Source organism: Schistocerca gregaria, chromosome 2 (assembly GCF_023897955.1).
Source record: "Schistocerca gregaria isolate iqSchGreg1 chromosome 2, iqSchGreg1.2, whole genome shotgun sequence".
NCBI classification, from domain to species: Eukaryota; Metazoa; Arthropoda; class Insecta; order Orthoptera; family Acrididae; genus Schistocerca; species Schistocerca gregaria.
Window position 1 is genome coordinate 636,580,690 of NC_064921.1, and position 23,076 is coordinate 636,603,765.

General features: G+C 42.7%; 1 protein-coding gene across 1 annotated transcript in view; it reads right to left on the reverse strand.

Annotated features, from left to right (window-relative positions):
• Positions 1–23,076, reverse strand: part of LOC126334667 (juvenile hormone esterase-like) — a 191,635-nt gene that overhangs the window by 94,494 nt on the left and 74,065 nt on the right. The window contains exon 4 of the mRNA XM_049997132.1: positions 9,889–10,074. Coding sequence (XP_049853089.1) covers positions 9,889–10,074 — 186 coding nt within the window. The remainder of the gene's footprint in view (positions 1–9,888; positions 10,075–23,076) is intronic.

Sequence of the window (23,076 nt, forward strand, 5' to 3'; positions counted from 1 at the left end):
AACCAACGTCAAATTATGGCCCCTGTTGTCCTATGCAACATTTGTCCCACAAACGTTTCAGCTACTATCATACTTTCGGAGTTATTGTAGGTGGTAATAGTTAGTGGCTAAAATGGCTCTGAGCACTATGGGACTTAACATCTGTGGTCATCATTCCCCTAGAACTTAGAACTACTTAAACCTAACTACCCTAAGGACATCACACACATCCATGCCCGAGGCAGGATTCGAATCTGCGACCGTAGCGGTCACGAGGATCCAGACTGAAGCGCCTAGAACCGCACGGCCACACCGGCCGGCAATAGTTAGTGGCTCACACTGTACATTACAATATTAGAATTAAAGTCTTAAAACAGAGTTATTAAAAATAAGTATCTCAAACAAAATTTTATTTAATAATAATAATAATATTAATAATAATGAGGCATAGCACAACACGAACAGCAAAATTCTAAACTTCGTGGTCTATGAGGGTCGTCCTGTATTTGTGTGACTGAGGTAAAAATTTGTACATATCGTTTTTTTCATTGACTGGAACAAAATAAGGGGGAGGGTGGGAGCTAACCTTTTAGAAAGCTGAAAAATAAGGGCTACTCTAATATGTATGCGTGTTAGAGCCTTTTTGGACCACAAATCTCCTTTGTAGGAGTCAATGGGGATTTCACAAGAAGTGATCGTGTGAAATCCTATTCAATCTGTTCGTCCGCGAGACCAGAACGCAGAACAAATCGGTATGCAGGTCGATGCCATGTATCGTGAATTTGGGAAGACGTTCGATACAATTCCACACTGTCACCTAATGAACAAAGTAGCAGCGTACGGAAAATCAGTCCGGGTTTATGATTTGATTGAGGATTTTCTAGCAAATATTTTTGGAAATTTGTGGTAAGTTCCTATGGGGTCAAACTGCTGAGGTCATCACATGCTATTTAATGTAAACTTACGGGAAGGACAACACACACACCCATGACCGAGGGAGGAGGGGGGGAGGGGGGGGGGGGAGTCGCGCGAACCGTGGCTCCTGGGACCGCACGGCTACCCAGCGCCGTCTAACAAAGCAAATATACCATAACATCACGTCACGCCAAACAGAAAACTTCTTCTGACGTTAAAATGGTTTCGGGCGTACTTCACCAGCGCATTATAGGACCATTACTGTTCACAGTATGGTATGTAAATGACATACGGCTGCCGCAACGCTGGAAAATCAATTAAATGCCGTAGACCTGGAGAGGTTCGAAGCTTATTGCTCGAGTTGACAGTTGACTCTCAACGTACACAAATATAACATACAGTCTACACATCAGAGGATAGACGAGTTGTGTGATTACATGATTGATGAAAATTCGGCGGGAGCAGTCACATCAGTTAAATATTAGGGGTCAGCGTATGAATCGATTTAAAGAGTAACTACGACACGGAACAAGTCGCAGGAGGGATGGATGCCAGATTGACATCCATTTGAAGAATCAACAGGAAATACAGTCAGCTACAGTTAGAGTACATTTTCCACACTAAGCACATACCATTTGGCGCCCTCTTCCCGCCCGCCAAACCTTTTTTCGCGAGCCAGATGGTCGAGTCGAGACTGTACGGTGTATTCGTCACTTTCGCAAGCTCATATTTTTCATTGTAAAAAACAGTCACAATAGCGTTCATTTATTTCTGATGTTTTAAGTGATTTCGGTCATAGTGTAGACCTCTGCTCAGCATGCGACTGGACACTATCTGGTATTCACGCAAAATCTCCAAGATTGGCGATGTTTCACTCAAGTTCGAAATTTAGAGAGGACTTCAAAGCGAGATGCTTTTAATAGGTTCCAGAACAAAACTGTCCTGAAACCTGGCAGAAAATTCAAATAGATTCAGATCGTATGTGAAGTACTCCTGCTCAAAGTCACAATCAATATCTTCACTGCACGATAGTAATCTACGTCTGCATCTACATAGATGCTCCGCAAGCCGCCGAACGGTGCGTGGTGGAGGATACCCTATACCACTATTGGTCATTTCCTTTCCTGTTCCACTCGCAAACAGAGCGAGAGAAAAACGATTATCTATATGCATCAGTATGAGACTTAACATCTGGTATCTCAGTGGTCCTTACGTGCAATGTATGTTGGTGACAGTAGAAACGTTTGGTATTCAGCTTCAAATGCCGGTTCTCTAAATTTTCTCAATAGTGTTTCTCGAAACGTACGTCGCCTTCCCTCCAGGAACTCCCATTTGAGTTTTCGAAGTACCTCCGTCTTGTTCTAACCTACAGGTAACAAATCTAGCAGCCCACCTCTGAATTGCTTCGATGTTTTCCTTCAGTCCGACGTGGTGTAAATCCCAAACACTTGAGTACTACTCAAGAACAGGTAGCACCAGCGTCCTTTATGTGACCTCCTTTATAGGTGAACCACTCTTTCCTAAAATTCACCCAATAAACTGAAGTCGACCATTCGCCTTCCCTACCGCAGTTCTCACATGCTCGTTCCATTTCATATCGCCTTGCAACGTTACGCCCCGATATTTAAATGGCTTGACTGTGTCAAACAGGACACTAGTAATACTGTATCCGAACATTACAGGTTTGTTCTTCCTACTCATCCGCATTAACTTACATTACCCTACATTTAGAGCTAGCTGTTATTCGTCACACCAGTCACTCAACTTCGACATTTTACCGTATACCACAGCGTCATCAGCGAACAACAGCAGATTGCTGCCAACCCTGTCAGTAATGCTAATGCTAGTGTTACTGATGACAGTGCTACTAAAGCTGACTTATTGCGCTCGGTTTTCCGAAATGTCTTCACCAAGGAAGACGAAGCAAAAGTTCCACAATCAAGACGCTGCTAATATGAGTAACGTAGAAGTAGGTACCCACGGTGTAGCGCAGCAACTTAAATCACGTAATAAGGCCGGTCCAGATTGTACGAGGGGCATACTGAAAGTAATGCAACACTTATTTTTTCTTGGTCAATTTCGGTTTAAAAATTCCGGGATTTGTTGTTGGACATTATGGAATATTCCTGCTCCAGCCCCTACGGTTCCATTGAAGTTTCAGTTGGTGACGGCGCTGCATGTAGCCATCAAAATGGCGTCTGTAATTGAGGTGCGTTCCAAGCAGAGACATCTCATTGAGTTTCACTTGGAGGAAAACCAGAGCATCGCAGATATCCGTAGGCGCTTCTAGAACGTCAGCGGAGACCTGACAGTGAACAAGAGCACGGCGAGTCGTTGAGCGAGGCGCCTGTCACTATCGCATCAAGGTCGCGCAAACCTTTCCGATCTTCCGCATACCCGCCAGCCGCACACAGCTGTGACTTCTGCAGTATTGTAACGTACGGACACTCTCATTCCAGATGATCGATGGATCACAGTCAAACACATCGCTGCTCAACTGGACGTCTCTGTTGATAAAGCTGAGACACAAGTCCACCATTAGAGGTATTCAGTGGTATGTGTCCTGTGGGTTCCTCACCGCCTAACACACGATCATAAAGAGCAACGAAGGACCATCTGTGCGTAATTACTTGCACGTCACGAGGCTAATCGTGACAATATTTTGTCGAACATCGTTACAGGCGATGGAAATTGGTTCATCGCTTCGAACTGGAAACAAAAAGGCAATCCATGGAGTGGCGAGACATCACCTCTCCTACGAAAAACAGTTCAAAGCCGCAACCGCAGCCGGTAGAAAGTCGCGGCAAAGAGCTTCTGGAACACTGAAGGGGTTATGCCTTTGGTCTCCTCCCTCAAGCTGCTACCATCAACGCTGAAGTGTATTTTGCTGCCCTCAGGAAACTGAAGAAACGACTTCAGCGTGTTCGTCGCCAGAAAGATGCAAACCAACTTCTCCTTCTCCAAGACATCACAGGGCCTCACAGAAGTTTGTGCACTAGAGGGGAACTCACAAAATTCCCTGGACTATTCTTCTTCGTCCACCCTACACCTTCGTCGCGGGCCTCGCACCCTCCGACTTCCATCTGTTTGGTCCAGTGAAGGATGGACCCCAAGAGAAGCAGTGCTTGGATAATGTGGTGGTTATTTATGCAGCAAGGTGTTGACTCCGACGTCAACCAGTAGAGTGTTACCATGCGGGCATACAGGCTCTCCCAGTAAGGTGGCGTAAGGCCGTCGCATTGGGCGGAGATTGTGTTGAAAAACGGGGTTTTGTAGCCAATAGAGTAGTGAAATAACATGGTGTATTGGAATTCTGAATAAAACGAGCTTGCTTTCGGAAAAAAAGTTGTATTACCTATTGAATCCCCTCTTGTACCAGTTACGTTCGTTTTAGAGTATGCTGATACAATAGCTCCATATTTGGCAGTGATATAGGGCACTCGTTCGTCGAAAGAGACATACCTAAAGATTTGAAAGTTTCCCAAGTCACACCAATACTCAAGAAAGGAAATAGGAGTAATCCGCTCAATTACAGAACCAAATGACTGACGCAGATTTGCAGTAGGATTTTAGTGCATATACTGCGTTCGAACATTATGAATTAACTGGAAGAAAACGATCTCTTGACAAATAGTTATCAAGGACTCAGAAAATATTGTTCTTGTGAAACACAACCAGCTCTTTATTCACACGAAAGAGATTGCTTTCATATTATATCCACACAAATCTCCAATTTAAATCAGCCACAATGGGTACAGTGCGTAGTAAAGCCGTGTTTGCAAGGTTAACTTTTCGATTAAGTGCACTTTCAATTGGGTTCAAATTTGACACAGTGTCTACCTTGGGGATCTTTGGGGAATGTGGTGCAGCTATGATGGAGCAATGGCGCAATTTGTTGCTGACACAAGACGGCACCTAACGCGCCATACTGTCCAAGTTGGATGGGCCGAGCACGGGCTGTACCTCCGTCTCCACGGCCACCTGATGTCAGTCCTCTGGATTTTTCAGTCTGTACTCATCAAAGCCGGACTTTCATATCCTTTTTTGAAAGTTCGGTGTTGGTTCTGCTGCTGGATTCATACACAAGCTCTGATTCAAAAATGGTTCAAATGGCTCTGAGCACTACGGGACTTAACATCTGTGGTAAGTCCCCTAGAACTTAGAACTACTTAAACCTAACTAACCTAAGGACATCACACACATCCATGCCTGAGGCAGGATTCGAACCTGCGACCGTAGCAGTCGCGCGGTTCCGGACTGAGCGCCTAGAACCGCGAGACCACCGCGGCCGGCCCACAAGCTCTGAGTCTTAGATATTATTACAACGAGTGGTAGCGAGCGGGCAGTTGTTGAGAATAGTCGGACGCAGCGTGGCGTGGAGAGAAGCCGCACGTCAGTATAGTTCGCAGCTAGTGGCGCCAAAGGAGATTTTTCTATTAATCGAGAATTTTTGGTAATTTGGCTTTTTGCTGCGCGTAGTTGTTGCTTACTTGCGCACTGGAGGGATTTTGTCGGACTTGTATATGCATACATTGAAAGTAATACTCGTATCTTTGTTGTGACCAGTGATTAAGAACATCGTAGTATAATGAAAGTTTTTGCTAATAAAACTGTACAAGGAAAGGTCTGAGTAAAATTTGTAAGTGTGTGAATCGTCAATTTTCGAAACATAGTAAATTAAAATTTTTTATTAATTACTTTCACTTTTTTCCCCCGCTTTAAGCTTGTTGACGAAACCTCTCCTGGCCACTTAATTTCTATAAAAAAAAGGAGGGGAGGTTGCATGAGTAGTTGTGACCATGGATTGGAATCTGCATGGATCGCAGTATTTCTTTTGAATTATTTTCGCATGTTGCTGGATACAATATTAATGCAGTTGCAGCAGCAAGACGAGATAAGTTGTTTGTTGCGTCCAGGAACATTTTAAAAAAAGCAGTCAGATACAAGAGAATTGATTTTTCATGATTTATAAGAAGAATAATTAATTTTTTTGTTCTCTATCAAAATACTGACAAGTCCGATAGTAGGAAGTTCCAGAATATGTTTGAATACTGACATACTGGAAAAAGGGTTTTCATAATACAAGTTGTACGGCTACATATCAGATTTTATGATAACGATAATAACGTTTTACTAGATAGCCTAGCAATTGTCAGGGAAAAAATATAGATAACAATAATATTGTCAGAGATAAAGCTTTACACATTTTTGTGCGTAATTAACAATAACATTCATTAGAATAATGAAACTTTCAGTCATCTAAAAAATTAAGTGTATAACTCACCTACTGATACAGTTTAAGAACTGGGACAATGAACTGTTCAGTGTTGTCAAGATTTATGAGAAGATCTGCGGGTGTTTGAAAGATTTCGTAACTCACTGCAGAGGCAAGACGAGCAGTATTGCATCTATTGACACAATCAACATGGGTTTAGAAAACATCGTTCCTGTGAAACACAACTAGCTCTTTATTCACATTAAATGCTGAGTGCTATTGACAAGGGATTTCAGATCGATTCCGTATTTCTGGATTCCGGAAGGCTTTTGACACTGTACCACACAAGCGGCTTGTAGTGAAATTGCGTGCTTATGGAATATCGTCTCAGTTATGTTACTGGATTTGTGATTTCCGGTCAGAGAGGTCACAGTCGTAGTAACTGACGGAAAGTCATTGAGTAAAACAGAAGTGATTTCTGGCGTTCCCCAAGGTAGTGTCATGGGCCCTTTGCTGTTCCTAATCTATACAAACGATTTGGGAGACAATATGAGCAGCCTTCTTAGGTTGTTTGCAGATGACGCTGTCGTTAATCGACTAATAAGGTCATCCACATGAGTGCTAAAACGAATTCGAAAAATTTCGGTTACACGATAAGTCAGTCTAATCTAAAAGCCGTAAATTCAACTAAATACCTAAGTATTACAATTAAGAACAACTTAAATTGGAAGGAACACATAGAAAATGTTGTGGGGAAGGGTAACCATAGACTGCGTTTCATTGGCAGGGCACTTCGAAAATGTAACAAATCAACTAAAGAGAATGCCTACACTATGCTTGTCGGTCCTGTTTTAGAATACTGCTGCGCGGTTTGGGACCCTTACCAGATACGACTGACGGAGTATATTGATAAAGTTCAAAGAAGGGCAGCACGTTTTATATTATCGCGAAATATGGGAGAGAGTGTCACAGAAATGATACAGGATTTGGGCTGGACATCATTAAAAGAAAGGCGTTTTTCGTTGCGACGGAATCTTCTCACGAAATTCCAATCACCAACCTTCTCTTTCGAATGCGAAAATATTCTTTTGACACGGACCTACATAGGGAGAAATGATCACCACGAGAAAATAAGGGAAATCAGGGCTCTTAGTGAAAGATACAGGTGTTCTTTCTTTCCGCACGCTGTACGAGATTGGAATAATATGGATTTGTGAAGGTGGTTCGATGAACACTGTGCCAGGCACTTAAACGTGATTTGCAGGGTATCCATGCAGATGTAGATGTAGATGAAGATGTAGAGGTAAATGTGAGGATGACACGTGGAAAACCTCCGTTCACAGATATGAGTACATATTAAACTGTAAACTGTCACGTGCTAAAGTAGTATTGCACATATTGTTAAGGTAGGCCTTGGATGAAATTTTATCCCAAATATATGGGGACTTGATCGAAGAGTCTTCATTTGAAATACATTTACATCAAATAGAGTAATATCTGTTATTGAATTCAGTGACGGCTCACAACCACATACTCGACACATTCGCTCTAGTGGTTAATGTGCGGAGCCGTGTTTACTGGAACGTTTTTGCTTCTGTTATCGGATACTTTCACCTGTGTCCGTTTTCACCATTAACTGTGATACACCTTGTATGTGATTTTTGGACTTGGACGCCCCAAGCGGTCGCTTGTGTCGCTTGGGCCTTGAACCAGCCTTGTGTGTAGCCCACCCACGAAGGAGCTAGCTCGTTCCCCGGTACTTGAGGTTTGATCGTCAGTCCGCGACCGTTATCAAACAGCATTTGTAGATGGAGAGAAAAACAGCACTTTTTTTCACTGTTTCGCGTAGTTAGCACAGAAATGTTACGAGGGTGGTGCCTGCCATGACGGTGAGAAGTGTACAGAGGAACATGATATTAAGGTCAGTGGGCGCCTACAGGACATATCCAGGTGGGGCCCTGTTAGTGATGATGAGGCTGTGTCCTCTTGACATCAAAATTAGAGAGCAAGCAGCATGATTCTGGGCCAAGAAAGGGAACATCGAGAAAACAGGGGACATTCTGGGGTTCAGGTTGGGGATGAGAGCGCGATTAGGAGAAGAGGCGAGGAGCTATGGCAGGAATCCTGGGAAGCTGATGATACTGGCCGAAGGACATTTCAACTTTACCAGACGTGAAAGAACGGTTGGGCATGAAGTACTTTGAGCCAACTCGGGGACTGTTCCGCTTTATCACTGATCATGGCCCTATCCGACATATCTATGTCGGTTTGGGAGGAGGGCTACGCCTGTGTGTGACTGTGGCGCACAGGAGGGTACTCCCGACAATGTGGTTTACGAGTGCCTCCTTTTCTGTGATGTAGTAGCCGCATTACGACAACTACCAAATAATGACACCTACTTCCTATTAAGACATGAGGATACAATTCGTACTTTAAACAATCTAGCAAACGAGGTATCACGGACAGTTATATTAGAATTACCGAGGGACGATTCGTGAACAGTAACAACTAACCAAATGTGTCCCAGTACCCCGATCCTGTACCGCCTGTGCTTGGATGGGTCGACTAACATCACAGTTGGAATCCGCCACGAGCAGGACTATGGGGAGTGGGGTACAAAAATACCGAACTGAGACATGCAGCGGACTTGACACAGAATGGAATCTAGTTAGTAGGACTTAGAACTAGGAAACAAAGGTAGGAACCTGCAGCGTCTAAGTCATCGTTGGCCTGCCTAGTGTCGGGGGCACGCTCATCGGGATTGGCTTGTTGGACAAGGCCGTGCACATCTGTGACGCTGCAGGCAACAGAGGTTAGCCATTAAGTAGCCATTAGAATAAATACATTGTCAACAACAGTAAATAAATTGTTCATTGTAATACACTGTACTGTACTGTAAGCTCACATGTAAACACTGTAAATCAGCTGCTAAAAATAATATTATTGTAACATTCAAGGACCCACTAATCATGTGAGGTGGTGGATTGTTATGTACAATACATAAATATCAAGATTAAAGTTTTTTTTCTTTGTCATTAAAATTTCGAGGCCGTTCGTTTGTAGAAGCGCGAGTCACTACTTTACTTACTCCTACGTATATCCTGTGGGAAGACTATGAGGGTAAAATGAGAGAGATTTGAGTTCACACGGAGGCTTACCTAAAATCGTTCTTCCCGTGCATCACACGCGGCTAAAACACGAAAGGTAGGAACCGTCAGGTGGCTTGCGGAGTATGGATGTAGATGTAGATGTAGATGTAGACAGTGGGTACACAAAGCACCCTTCGTCACACATCATAAGGTCGTTTGCAGGGTATAAATGTACATTCAATGTAGATACTATTTCATGCAGAAATCACGGCGGAACTGAACAAATGCTTATTGAGCTGGAAGCTTTAACTGAAGCGTAACATAGTATACGTAAGGGTGAAAATGCAGGTTTTTTTTGGTAATGTTCCGGCACGACAGTTCTACAGTGGAATCTTATTGTACTTTTCTGTACGCTATCTTTCCCCTGAATAATCGTATCTCGTACTCGTTTCGGTTAAGTTTGTTTCTTCACTTTTTCTCTAGTCACTTCTTCCCTGTTCAGGCTGCGTTGTCACGAAATGCGTAAGACATTTTTTGGGTAAGTTTTATTTTGATAATCCCATATTAAAGTGGCACTGAGATATGTAATGCATGAAATGGACGTTGTCTGTGGACAGGACATGTAGATGCACTGCCATTTCAGTCTTCACACAGGCTCGTTACATAGAATGTAGATGGTGGCAGACCGACCTCTGCTGGCGGGCGACAGCATGTGGAGGTGCACGGAGGCAGCGCCGGCGCTCTCGCCGAAGATGGTGACGTTGTGTGGGTCCCCGCCGAACGCGGCGATGTTGTCGCGCACCCAGCCAAGCGCCAGCGCCTGGTCCTTGAGGCCCATGTTGCCCGGAGCTTCAGCGTCGGCCGTGCTCAGGAAGCCTGCGCAAAGAAGTAATGGAAGAGAGGATACTTTGGATCGAGGCGGTTCCCTCAAACGATAACTTATTTTGAAAGCTGGATTGAGGACAATAATGAAAGAAATTCTTATAGGAGAAATTTTTGCAACTAATTTTGGGGATCTATTTAATGTAGGGGATGGTAGCTTTAAGAACGTAAAGGAAAACAGTGTTGGTTTGGCATCTACACTCCTGGAAATGGAAAAAAGAACACATTGACACCGGTGTGTCAGACGCACCATACTTGCTCCGGACACTGCGAGAGGGCTGTACAAGCAATGATTACACGCACGGCATAGCGGACACACCACGAACCGCGGTGTTGGCCGTCGAATGGCGCTAGCTGCGCAGCATTTGTGCACCGCCGCCGTCAGTGTCAGCCAGTTTGCCGTGGCATACGGCGCTCCATCGCAGTCTTTAACACTGGTAGCATGCCGCGACAGCGTGGACGTGAACCGTATGTGCAGTTGACGGACTTTGAACGAGGGCGTATAGTGGGCATGCGGGAGGCCGGATGGACGTACCGCCGAATTGCTCAACACGTGGGGTGTGAGGTCTCCACAGTACATCGATGTTGTCGCCAGTGGTCGGCGGAAGGTGCACGTGCCCCATCGACCCGGGACCGGACCGCAGCGACGCACGGATGCATGCCAAGACCGTAGGATCCTACGCAGTGCCGTAGGGGACCGCACCGCCACTTCCCAGCAAATTAGGGACACTGTTGCTCCTGGGGTATCGGCGAGGACCATTCGCAACCGTCTCCATGAAGCTGGGCTACGGTCCCGCACACCGTTAGGCCGGCTTCCGCTCACGCCCCAACATCGTGCAGTCCGCCTCCAGTGGTGTCGCGACAGGCGTGAATGGAGGGACGAATGGAGACGTGTCGTCTTCAGCGATGAGAGTCGCTTCTGCCTTGGTGCCAATGATGGTCGTATGCGTGTTTGGCGCCGTGCAGGTGAGCGCCACAATCAGGACTGCATACGACCGAGGCACACAGGGCCAACACCCGGCATCATGGTGTGGGGAGCGATCTCCTACACTGGCCGTACACCTCTGGTGATCGTCGAGGGGACACTGAATAGTGCACGGTACATCCAAACCGTCATCGATCCCATCGTTCTACCATTCCTATACCGGCAAGGGAACTTGCTGTTCCAACAGGACAATGCACGTCCGCATGTATCCCGTGTCACCCAACGTGCTCTAGAAGGTGTAAGTGAGCTACCCTGGCCAGCAAGATCTCCGGATCTGTCCCCCATTGAGCATGTTTGGGACTGGATGAAGCGTCGTCTCACGCGGTCTGCACGTCCAGCACGAACGCTGGTCCAACTGAGGCGCCAGGTGGAAATGGCATGGCAAGCCGTTCCACAGGACTACATCCAGCATCTCTACGATCGTCTCCATGGGAGAATAGCAGCCTGCATTGCTGCGAAAGGTGGATATACACTGTACTAGTGCCGACATTGTGCATGCTGTGTTGCCTGTGTCTATGTGCCTGTGGTTCTGTCAGTGTGATCATGTGATGTATCTGACCCCAGGAATGTGTCAATAAAGTTTCCCCTTCCTGGGACAATGAATTCACGGTGTTCTTATTTCAATTTCCAGGAGTGTATATTAAAAATGAATTAAGATCAACTGTGGAACCTTAGCAAGTAAATGCGTATTCAGGCGTTGAAAACGAGGGTGTAGTTTGCAACAGAAATGATACTGAGTTATGTGAAATGGTATCTACTTAAGTAGAAGTCAATGGTAATTTGTAGAGGTAATTGTAATATCTCTTGATATTCTACTAATTATCCCTGCACAATTCTATGAGTGAATTACGTTTCCTACTGGACCATCTATATACTCGCAGAATCGATGCGCAAAGTATTACAGTACTATTACTATTCCATGAGCGCATAATTACTCTTTGTAATATTCTCTCTGGTGTGTTGAGAGGACTTCTAGAATCTTTTCCGTGCCTAATAGCCGCATTGAATAATTGTAATTTTCCTGTCAAGATTACTCGAAGAACGAGATTGAAAATATATTGTATGCTACTCAAGAAAATATATTTACATCAATGGTGTGTAAGGAATTTCATTATATATGTATTCTCTAATTGGAAATTTGCACAGAGGTGTCGTTTCGTTGGTAATCAGAAGGGAACGTCCGATGAATTGGAAACTAACCTGCAGTTATTAGATCGAAGAGCTCCATTATTTCATCGGATAATTAAACTCTATCAAAGCAAAATTTCGGCTTGATCCACAGTTTCCCGACTGACTACGCAACGCAAGAAAACCAAGACATTTTATTTACACAGGATTGCAGATCGCTTCGAATCATCGAGACTGCGGACAAGGAGAGTCATCTTCCGATTCTGATTAAACAAGTAAAGCTTATTTATAATTTTCTTGAGCGACTGTGATGACTGTGATATGGCAGCTTATGAATGAGATCATTAATAAAATACCAATAACTAACTTTCCTCCTCACCAGCAACCAGTATAAACACAATATTAATTAAAATTATTTAATACTGCCTGAATCTAGTGTTTGTGTGAACGAGAGTGTGCAAGGAGTTACATGCTCCAGTGATGTGGATGAATTTAATTCTGAACAGGCAGGTTTTGCTGAATCATATGGTTTTGGTGGTGATTTTTTTTGTAATACGCAGAATATAGCTGCAGATAATCATGCTTTTGTGTTTGAAGCTGTGAATGATACTATAATTCCTAATGATGGAAATTCTGTTGCAAATTGTATGAATGAAGAAGGGGGAAACGCACATTTCCTTAAAGCTAGGGAGAATAAGGAGGAGAGAGATTTGATTCTAGTGAATGGATAGCCAGGACAAAGTGGTATCAGAAGTGTGCACCTGACTGTTGGGAGCTTAGTAAGCATGATTATTCTAGGTACAGCAGGGAGTGAAGTGTGGAGAATCTTGAGTACAAAAATGTTTTCAAAGAAATATCTAATTGTGATAAAGATTTTGAATTATTAGTGGAGGAATATGTATTTATTATGATGGGAAAACATAACTTGGGGAATGATAGTAGTGTGGCTAATAGTTCTTTAGTGGAGATAATGAAATCAAAAATTTCTTGATTTATATTGATGAACAGTATATGGGTATGGATGAGACTGAATTAGACACTTAATGACAAAGCGACCGTGGTAAACCACACATGTAGATTCTAGAAAGCTGAGTAGGTCGCAAGGTAATACGTCATTCACTGGACACTGAATAACTTTACCAATAATCGAAAATTATGCATTTCGGCGTGTGCCACCATCAGATAATCTGTCAAAAATAGAACATTACATGTTGCTATATATGTAATAGTAAAAACATGAAATTAAATTAAAAAACAATTACAAAAAAACCAATACACACAATTCTGCTAAACCTGTACACATAAGGCACATACCCTGGCACTGAAGGAAGCAAGAGGACCCGATTGTTACATGATATTAACATAACCAACATGAACAGACTGAACAAGAATCCTGAGCTGTGTACAAAGTAAATAAAATTGAATACCACATGGCGTTACGTGAATGGCTACGGAATATTACAGCGTCATCAAGCTTGGTGAAGATTTTATTATGAGTAGCAATAGTTCAGTATATTATTTCAAATTCATAATAGAATGAGTCAACTATATTCAGAGCAAAAGAACTTTAAAAAAATTACAGGGTGCTTACAAGATGCATTATTATTTCCGTAATAATGAAGTAGGATGTGTTTTTTACACGCAGCCGCATTGCTCTTTTGTGTTACAATTTTTGTAAACAGCACATACCACATGTAAAATACAGAAGAACTAACAGCAAAAAGAATAAAAACATAACCATTAAAATATTGGACGTAATACACGTGACCTAAACTACAAGATCACTGATCTTATGTATGGGGTGACACTAAAGTAAGTGCACTACCGAGAGTGCTTGGTCAAGAAAATTATGTTTCTGTTCTTATTTGTTGTTAGATCTTTTGTATTTTACATGTGAATTGCGCTACATATATAAAAACTTCAACACTATAGGAGAATGCAACTGCATGTACTAAACATATTCTACATCCATATTATGTGAAACAATATGGTACCTTGTAGGCAGCCTGTAGTTTTTTTTCAAAAAGTTTTTTGTTCTGAATATTGTTGTCTCTTTGTATTACAAATTTGAAATATTGCGCTGAATTATTGTTGTTCATAATAAAGTCTGCACAAAGTTTGAGATTACTTTAATATCTAATAGCCACGCACATAACAGCTTCTGGTGTCAAAATTTATTTACTTTGTTCTCAGCTCAGCATTCTTGTTCAATCTGTTCATGTTGGCTACATTAATACCATATAATTATCAGGTCCATAGATTACCTTTAGTGCCAGGGTAAATGCCTTATGTCGAAACGTCTGGAAAAGTTGTGCATATTAATTTTGTAACTATTTTTGATTATCATTTCATGTATAGTTGTACATAATGTTTTATTTTCGACAGACTATCTGATCATGGCATACGCCTCAACGCTACATTTTCGATCTATAAAGTCATTTTGTATCCAATGAAGAACTTATTACCTTGCGACCTACTCAGATTTCTGCAAACTACATATATAGATACTGAATGGATGGGGGGAAGATGACTGTAATTATGGAGTCAAGGACTCAGTAGGCTTTGCAGAATTTCACTAGCAATTGATACCAGAAACATGGAAGAGAAAAAAAAAAATATAAAGTTGTCAGAAACTTAGCAGGATTATGTGTAGAAAATTCAGAATTTAAAGACGCTTTTAATTTAAGCTTTTCATGGTATGATACGATAGAACCATTAGTGTAAATAGGCGTGCCCATGGTGTAGACATGAGGTAGGGGAGGATCTGTTAACTGAAAATGAATTGAAACATGATCACTTGAAAAAGTTCAGCCTCTAATAAATCTTAGAGTGGTAGAAGTATGTGAGACTGCTTTGGTAGATAATGGGAGCTCTGTTTGTGACAATTGAATTTTCAGTTACCGGAGTAAGATCAAAAAATTCTATTGGGAATTACAGTAAGCCAGTAAAGAAGGAAGTTGTTTCAGATGTAAAATTTGAGACAGGGCACAGACTGTCTCAGTAAATATGAGCCAAGAATATACTGTAAAGAGAAAATCTGAGCTAAACTCGGGCCAAACAGGCATCGGAAGACCAAACGGCACCGACTGACCGCCGTGTCATCCTCAGTCAATAGGCGCCATTGGATGTGGGTATGAAGGTGCGTGTGGTCAGCACGCCGATGGCTGTTGTCAGTTTTCGTGACCAGAGCCGCTACTTTTCAATCAAATATCTCCTCAAATGGCTTCACAAGGGCTGAGTGCACCCCACTTGCCAACAGCAATCGGCGGACACGGATGGTTAGTCATCAAAGTGCTAGCCAAGCCTAACAGCGCTTAATTGTGGTGATATGACGGGAACCGGTGTTACCACTGAGGCAAGGCCATTGACACTGTTGAAAAGATGTACTTGAAATAAATGGTAGACGTGATAGGAATAAATTAAGATTAAGGGCACTTTGACTGGAAAGAACTTGGTGGTCAGCTTATGTAAGTGATAAGTGGAAAGGAGACAGTGCAAGAGGGAGTAGGTTAAGGTAAAACAGGCCATTACCAAAGTGTATATAGCAGGCTAAGGGTAAGTTTATTGTTTGCTTTATTTTTGAACATTATTACGTAGACGCGTTTAGTGATAAGATTTTTGGCGAAGCAGTGAGAGGCCACATTATTGCAAGCAGCAGCTGCTTAGAATCAATGCAGTGGTGAGAAATTGAGAAGATATATATGAACTGAATAATTTTCTCGTGTTTTGTTTAAGAATTTTGTGGGGGTTCTTATTGTCATCGGTGAACGTTATGTATGTTCATTTCAAAATGTTTGAGGGGTATTCTGCTGTCGAGATGAATATTTTAGAGGTGTATTCACTACGGGTTTACTGGATTAAAGATTTTGTACGTGTTAACTACATGTATTCTTGTTTGAATGTGGGAACTGAAACTATGAGCTACAAATCAAGGAGCAAGAAAAGTGTTGTTCAATAAGCTGTAACAGCTGCAATTATCGTATGCTATCTGAATACGGATACTTTGCATAAGCAAAGGGGATGAGTTGCAATATGAAAGTCGTGACATTATACACAGTTGTTGCAAGAGTGGTGATTTTAATTTGGTCACACGCCAAACTTCTCTTCGTGCATGGGGCTCCAGCTATTAACTGGTAAAAAGTCAGCTAATTATTATAAAATGAAATTAAAGTGCCATGAAGTTGTAGTATTAAATGTATTAGCTATCTTTTTGCATGAGATGTTATATTGGTTGTGGGGTTGTTTATTCATGTGGGCTTGATTAGGTTCTAGCAGTGTAGTGTGCAGTTTTGTTTAATACGTTTTAATTGGTGGCCTTAAGCTACGGTAAACTATTAAGGTACATCAGTCAGCTTTCTTTGGATTTTCGCTAAAGGAAGGACTAATTTGCTAGCTGATGCTTGTTCACGATACAATTTTGATAATTATTTACGCCACGTCTTGGGTTCGCTTTGCTTGGAAAAACTTTGTCTTATGTAGTTCAGTGGCAATGGCTTGGGTTATTCTGGACTTCAGTGGAAAAAGTCGTTGCTACAGAAATGAAAAGTCCGTACTTAGCAAGCATATCTTGCGAACACTACAATTTGTCTGTTTGTGTCGGGTTTCACTCTAAGGTATATAGAGTCCGCCAGAAAAATGTATACACACATTAAGGAACGAAAATTATTACTCCTGTGTTTTTTTTTACATTTAATAATTGATCACACATGTTGCACGACATTCAGTTTAGCACATGGTTACTTTAAATGTTCAAAATGTTCACCATTGGCTGCCATACATATAACAGAATGACGAGCAATCGCTGCAACTACATCAGTCAATGTTACAGTGGAGATCGCTGCACTTGTCGCTGTAATTTCCTGGCGAAGTTCCTCCAGCGTACGTGGCTTACGCCGGTAGATGTTAGCTTTCACAGTTCCCCACAGGTAAAAGTCCATAGGTGTTAGATCTGGCGGCCGTGGAGGGAACTCAATGAGCCCTTTTCGTCCAATCCAATGCCCCGAAAAAGTGTCATCCAAGAAAGCTCGTATGGATAGATGGTAGTGTGGTGGCGCCCCGTCCTGTTGGTAGAAGACTCTTCATCAACTCCATAAAGCGCACGTATACCTGGCAAAATTGATGTGCGTAACATTTAGAGGTACACTTCTCCAGTGATAGTAGCATTAAAGAAATGGGTCCTACTAAGCCCCAGATGATAGCGCACACCACACATGAACCCCTGGTAGATTGACCACTTTATCCACATAAACATGTGGATTTTGCGGTGCCCAGTACACACTGTTATGCCGATTCACGTTTACATTAAGTTTAAATTGTGCTTCGTCTCTCCACACTGCCTTCCCCACAAATTGTTCGTCATCAGTTACCATTTGTTGATACCATTTGCAAAATTGCTTTGGCGATAAGTATCGTCATCGTTAATCGCGTGCAGTAATCGTGGAATGTAAACTTTCCACTTTACAGCTTTAAGAATTCGTCGTACACTTGTACTGCTAACGCCCACTTCATATGTACATTGCGTAGCAGACTTCTATGGATAATTAACAAACGTTTCCAGCTGCCGACTAAGTAGGACTTGTATAGTATGCTGCCTTCCTGACTTTCCTTGTGAATATCACAAATATTTCCATGCAGTTCAAACTTTTCAACGATGCTTTTAATTGTCAGGCGGGTTAACGGTCCTGATTTAAACTCCCACCTTCACTGACATTGCACTTTAACGGCATTATCAAACTTGAAAAACCACTTCACAATACATTTTCGTTGGTCGACTGTCAAGAATGCTCGAGCCATCTTGTTTTCTCAATACCGAGATGAAAGTATTTACGCCTGTTAAGCCAAAGACCATACTACAACACTATCGTAACTCAAATCGAACGACAATATCGATATCTCGATAGAGCCTGACAAGGAGTGTATACATTTTTGTGGCAGACACTGTAGTTTTGACTGTATCGAATCTGGATAGCAGATGGGGTGGGTTTCGATCTGTCTGGTTCTTGGTATTCAGATGCTTGTAAATAATAGATGACTCACTGAGAGATTTTTGTTCGTTGGTAGCATGGCAACTGGCTAAGGAGAGGTGGAAACAGCACCATTGGTATAAACTGTATCTTTGTTACGAGACTGTATGCTCACAACAAGACATCGAAGGTATTAATATCAGCGTTCGTTTGTGCTGCAAAATTACAGGAAAAAATCGCAACAACAAATGATAATTAATGTAGAGGAATGAAATACCGAGAATACATTTGTCTAGGCTATACACTCAAAAGATTAACAATGCAAGATCACAGGTAAATGTAAGCGCGAGATAAGCCATTGAAAACGTGAAATGCTTGTACATTAACAACCGGTGTTACCGTCAGAATGTGGACTGCAAGCATGCAAACGTGCATGCATCGTGTTTTATAAGTGCCAGATCTCAGTTTGTGGGATGGAGTTCCATGCCTGTTGCATTTGGTCGACCAGTACAGGAACGGGTAATACTGTTTGTGGATGACGCTGGAGTTGTCGTCCGATGATGTCCCACACGTGCTCGATTGGAGACAGACCTGGTAATCAAGCAGGCCAAGGCGACATGTAGACACTCTGTAGAGCGATGAAAACACCCCCTGGACTGCCGTTCATGAATGGTCGAATCACCCGACTGTGCGGGGGATACGCACAAGAGTGCTCCTGTTGTCATAAAAAATCACGCCCAGACCATAACTCTAGAATAGTTACAGTGTGTCTAGCATGCAGACTGGTTGGTTGCAGGTCCTCAACTGGCTTCGTCCTCACCAATACACGGCCATCACTGGTACCGAGGCGGAACCAGATTTCATCAAGAAACACAACAGATATCCACCCTGCCCTCCGATGAGCTCTCACTTGGCACCACTGAAGTCGCAAAAGGCGGCGGTTTGGGGTCAGTGGAATGCACGCTAACGGGCGTCTGGCACAGAGCTGTCCTTGAATTATTCATTGCGTCGCTGTAGGGCCAGCTACTGCTCAAATTGCTGCTGCAGATGCAGTACAGTGCGACAGAGCCATATCCTGAACACGACGGTTTTCTCAATGAGTACTGTCACGTGGCCATCCAGAGCCCAGTCATCTTGCTACCGTACATTCTCGTGACCACAACTGCCAGCAATCAAACACAGCCGGCCGCCGTGGCCGAGCGGGTCTAGACACTTCAGTCCAGAACCGCGCTGCTGCTACGGTCGCAGGTTCGAATCCTGCCTCGGGCATGGATGTGTGTGATGTCCTTAGGTTAGTTGGGTTTAAGTAGTTCTAAGTTCTAGGGGACTGATGACCTCAGATGTTAAGTCCCATAGCGCTTAGAGCCATTTGAACCATTTTCAATCATGCACAATAGCTTCATTCCTGCCAAGTTTTTCTGCAATATCGCAGAAGGAACATCCAGCTTCTCGTAGCTCTATTACATGAGCTCGTTCAAACTCAGTGAGGTGTTGATAATGACGTCTTTGTCGCCTTAATGGCATTGTTGACTAACATCAACTCACCGCCCCAAATCTCACAGGTAACTAAGACTCATGACCGTAACAGCATGCATTTAAAGCAAATTTGATTTGAATCCTCATAGCCGCGCGGGGTAGCCGCTCTTTCTAGGGCGCTCTGTAATGGTCCGTGCGGCTCCCTCCGTTGGAGGTTCGAGTCCTACGTCGGACATGGGTGTGTGTGTTGTCAATAGCGTAAGTTATTTTAAGTTAGACTAAGTAGTGTGTAGGTTTAGGGACCTGTTACCTCAGCAGTTTGGTCCCATAAGACCTTACCGCTACATGTATGTGACTGGCGCGAGATTTGGGTAGGCATCATATTTCAGATGTAGAAACACATGTACTAACTTCCGTTTGTGTCACACAACTCGAACTTGGTGATCCAATTTTTCTCCATCAGTGTATATAAAAGGTGAGACGATAGAAATGGGCAAATTGATGAGCTATTAGAAAAAGATAAAAGGAACTTCTAGAGAGGTTTAAGCAACCATGATAATGGGAATGTGTCCACAGAAGTTTAATTTTTTTTCATTTTGTTTATTGTGTTTTTCAGACAGATTGTACTTGTAAATGCACACAAAACATAGGAGATTACAATAATCGTTTACTGGGATGTATGTTATTTCAAATGGCTCTGAGCACTATGGGACTTAACATCTATAGTCATCAGTCCCATAGAACTTAGAACTACTTAAACCTAACTAACCTAAGGACATCACACAACACCCAGCCATCACGAGGCAGAGAAAATCCCTGACCCCGCCTGGAATCGAACCCGGGAACCCGGGCGTGGGAAGCGAGAACGCTACCGCACGACCACGAGATGAGGGCATGTATGTTATTGGTTTTATTTACAGACTTCTACTGAATTCTGGTATGCAGGGGGATACAAATATTTGAATATGTTAAGGATAATGTTTAGGATAGGAGATGCTGCCAAGTTGGATAAGTTTTTCTTGAATTCGAAGACATGAGTAGAATATTTTGTGCGTACATCACAGTGTTTGGTGCTACGTCCGATACCATTCATAATGCGTATGGAGTAGTAAGCAGTGGTACTGAAACGGTACATCCCGGAAATGGCTACAAGAAACTTTAACAACAGAGGCGGTCGTGTACGCGCGTCTTGCTGTAACGTTATTAGCTGAATTGGCACGTGTTATGACAGCCAAGAGAGCATGTTTTGATAGCTGTGAGGGACATGCTGGGCCGGACGACCTTTGTCATCCCGTCAATAGATGGCGGCACCTTCGAGGCACGATGATATGGCATAGCCCAGAGACTCTGAACATGTAGTAGCAAAAACCCGGCCTTTAAGATGGACTTCAAAGAGTATCCGCCAAGGCTGATTTGACTGAATAGAGAAAATATAAAATAAGATAAACTCAAATGAAAACTAGAGCCAACCAGTGACATAAGACAGTAGCATAGTTTAAAACACAGAACGTAGACGAGTGCGTGAGTGGAAAAGCGCCCTCGCTACTAGATTTAGTTTTCAAGTTACTCACTGTTAAATGTTTATGATATAAAATTTTCTTGCAAAATTGATGACTCATTAACGCAATAAGCGATTAATACAAACTTAGTGAGTGTGGATAAGTCTCACTGAGTACTATCGAATTGTTATGGCAGGTTTTTTGTGAATATTACGTATTTTAAATTACAGGCAGGAATGTATGCTCCACAGATGAAGAAGTGAATTTTCTCGTAAACGAAGCATCAAATAGTGAATATAGTGGCAGCGTTAGTAAACAGATATAATAATGTTGTTGTTGTTGTTGTTGTTGTTGTCTTCAGTTCTGAGACTGGTTTGATGCAGCTCTCCATGCTACTCTATCCTGTGCGAGCTTCTTCATCTCCCAGTACTTACTGCAACCTACATCCTTCTGAATCTGCTTAGTGTATTAATCTCTTGGTCTCCCTCTACGATTTTTACCCTCCACGCTGCTCTCCAATGCTAAATTTGTGATCCCTTGATGCCTCAGAACATGTCCTACCAATCAGTCCTTTCTTCTTGTCAAGTTGTGCCACAAACTCCTCTTCTCCCCAATTCTATTCAATACCTCCTCATTAGTTATGTGATCATACAGTAAAGCTGCATGACCTCGGGAAAAATTACGGCTGTAGTTTCCCCTTGCTTTCAGCCACTCGCAGTACCAGCACAGCAAAGCCGTTTTGGTTAGTGTTGCAAGGTCAGATCAGTCAATCATCCAGACTGTTGCCCCAGCAACTACTGAAAAGGCTGCTGCCCCTCTTCAGGAACCACACGTTTGTCTGGCCTGTCAACAGATACCCCTCCGTTGTGGTTGCACCTACGGTACGGCCATCTGTATCGCTGAGGCACGCAAGCCTCCCCACCAACGGCAAGGTCCATAGTTCATGAAGGTAGGAGGGATGTATGGCTGTAATTAATTTTTTGATGACATAACGACGCAAATTAGCGTCCACAGGGACAGAAACAGTATTTGTGATTAAAATATTAAAGATACAGAAAAAAAACAAGATCAAAATTAAAAATCTGATGAAATTTGCGTCAAAATTCATGTCTAATAGGTATATATAACATTAAATTTATATTTTAAGTACGCTTTCGGAAGTCGGAAGTGTGCGATTTTGACTCACGTTAATGCGAGGGTTTAAATAACAGTGGCCATTTTCCAGCGGGTCTGGCGCAGTGCATACGCCCGGGCAATCAGGGTTGGCGCCTGTTAAGTGACATAGTGTATTAGCGGCGGTAAGTCGCCTGGTGTGTGTATCAGAATTATTTCTAAATATCTGGTTGTGGACTTGTAATATTTCGATGTATCGTTGGTAAATAATCTGAAATATTTTCAACGTGCGGACTCTGAATATTTCGGGTTAGGCGACTTAGCGTAAGCTTTAAAAACTTTTCTGCACTCAACATACGGTGATCTGCACTTAGAATTACGTTAGTGCATGATCATAGTACTTCCACTTTAGACCTCTGATAAGGCAACTTCAGCTAATTTTTGTGGATTTTCGGCAGTTTATGCGAACGCATGATGTTGGTCAGTTATTTAAACCTTCGCACAGACAGTTCAGTAGCAAATGATTGGAATTGTGTGAAACTATACCTTGCTTTTCTGTAATAAACTCAGCTTGTTAAACATGAAAATGCTCCGAGAAGTGAACATTGTTTTACTGCATATATTGAACTTGTGACTGAATTATTTAGGGTTAAGGTGACAAATGGGTTGGTTGGACACTGGAAGAAAATGTAGCCAACATTTTTCAAACCCACAGAAGCATTAAGGTGGCCCTAGCAGCAGTGTTTCTTGCTTTTCATTTTTTAAATTCAAGATGATGGTCTTGGGGCTCACAAGTCATTATTTGGTGGAAGTAACAGTGCTTGGCGTCACT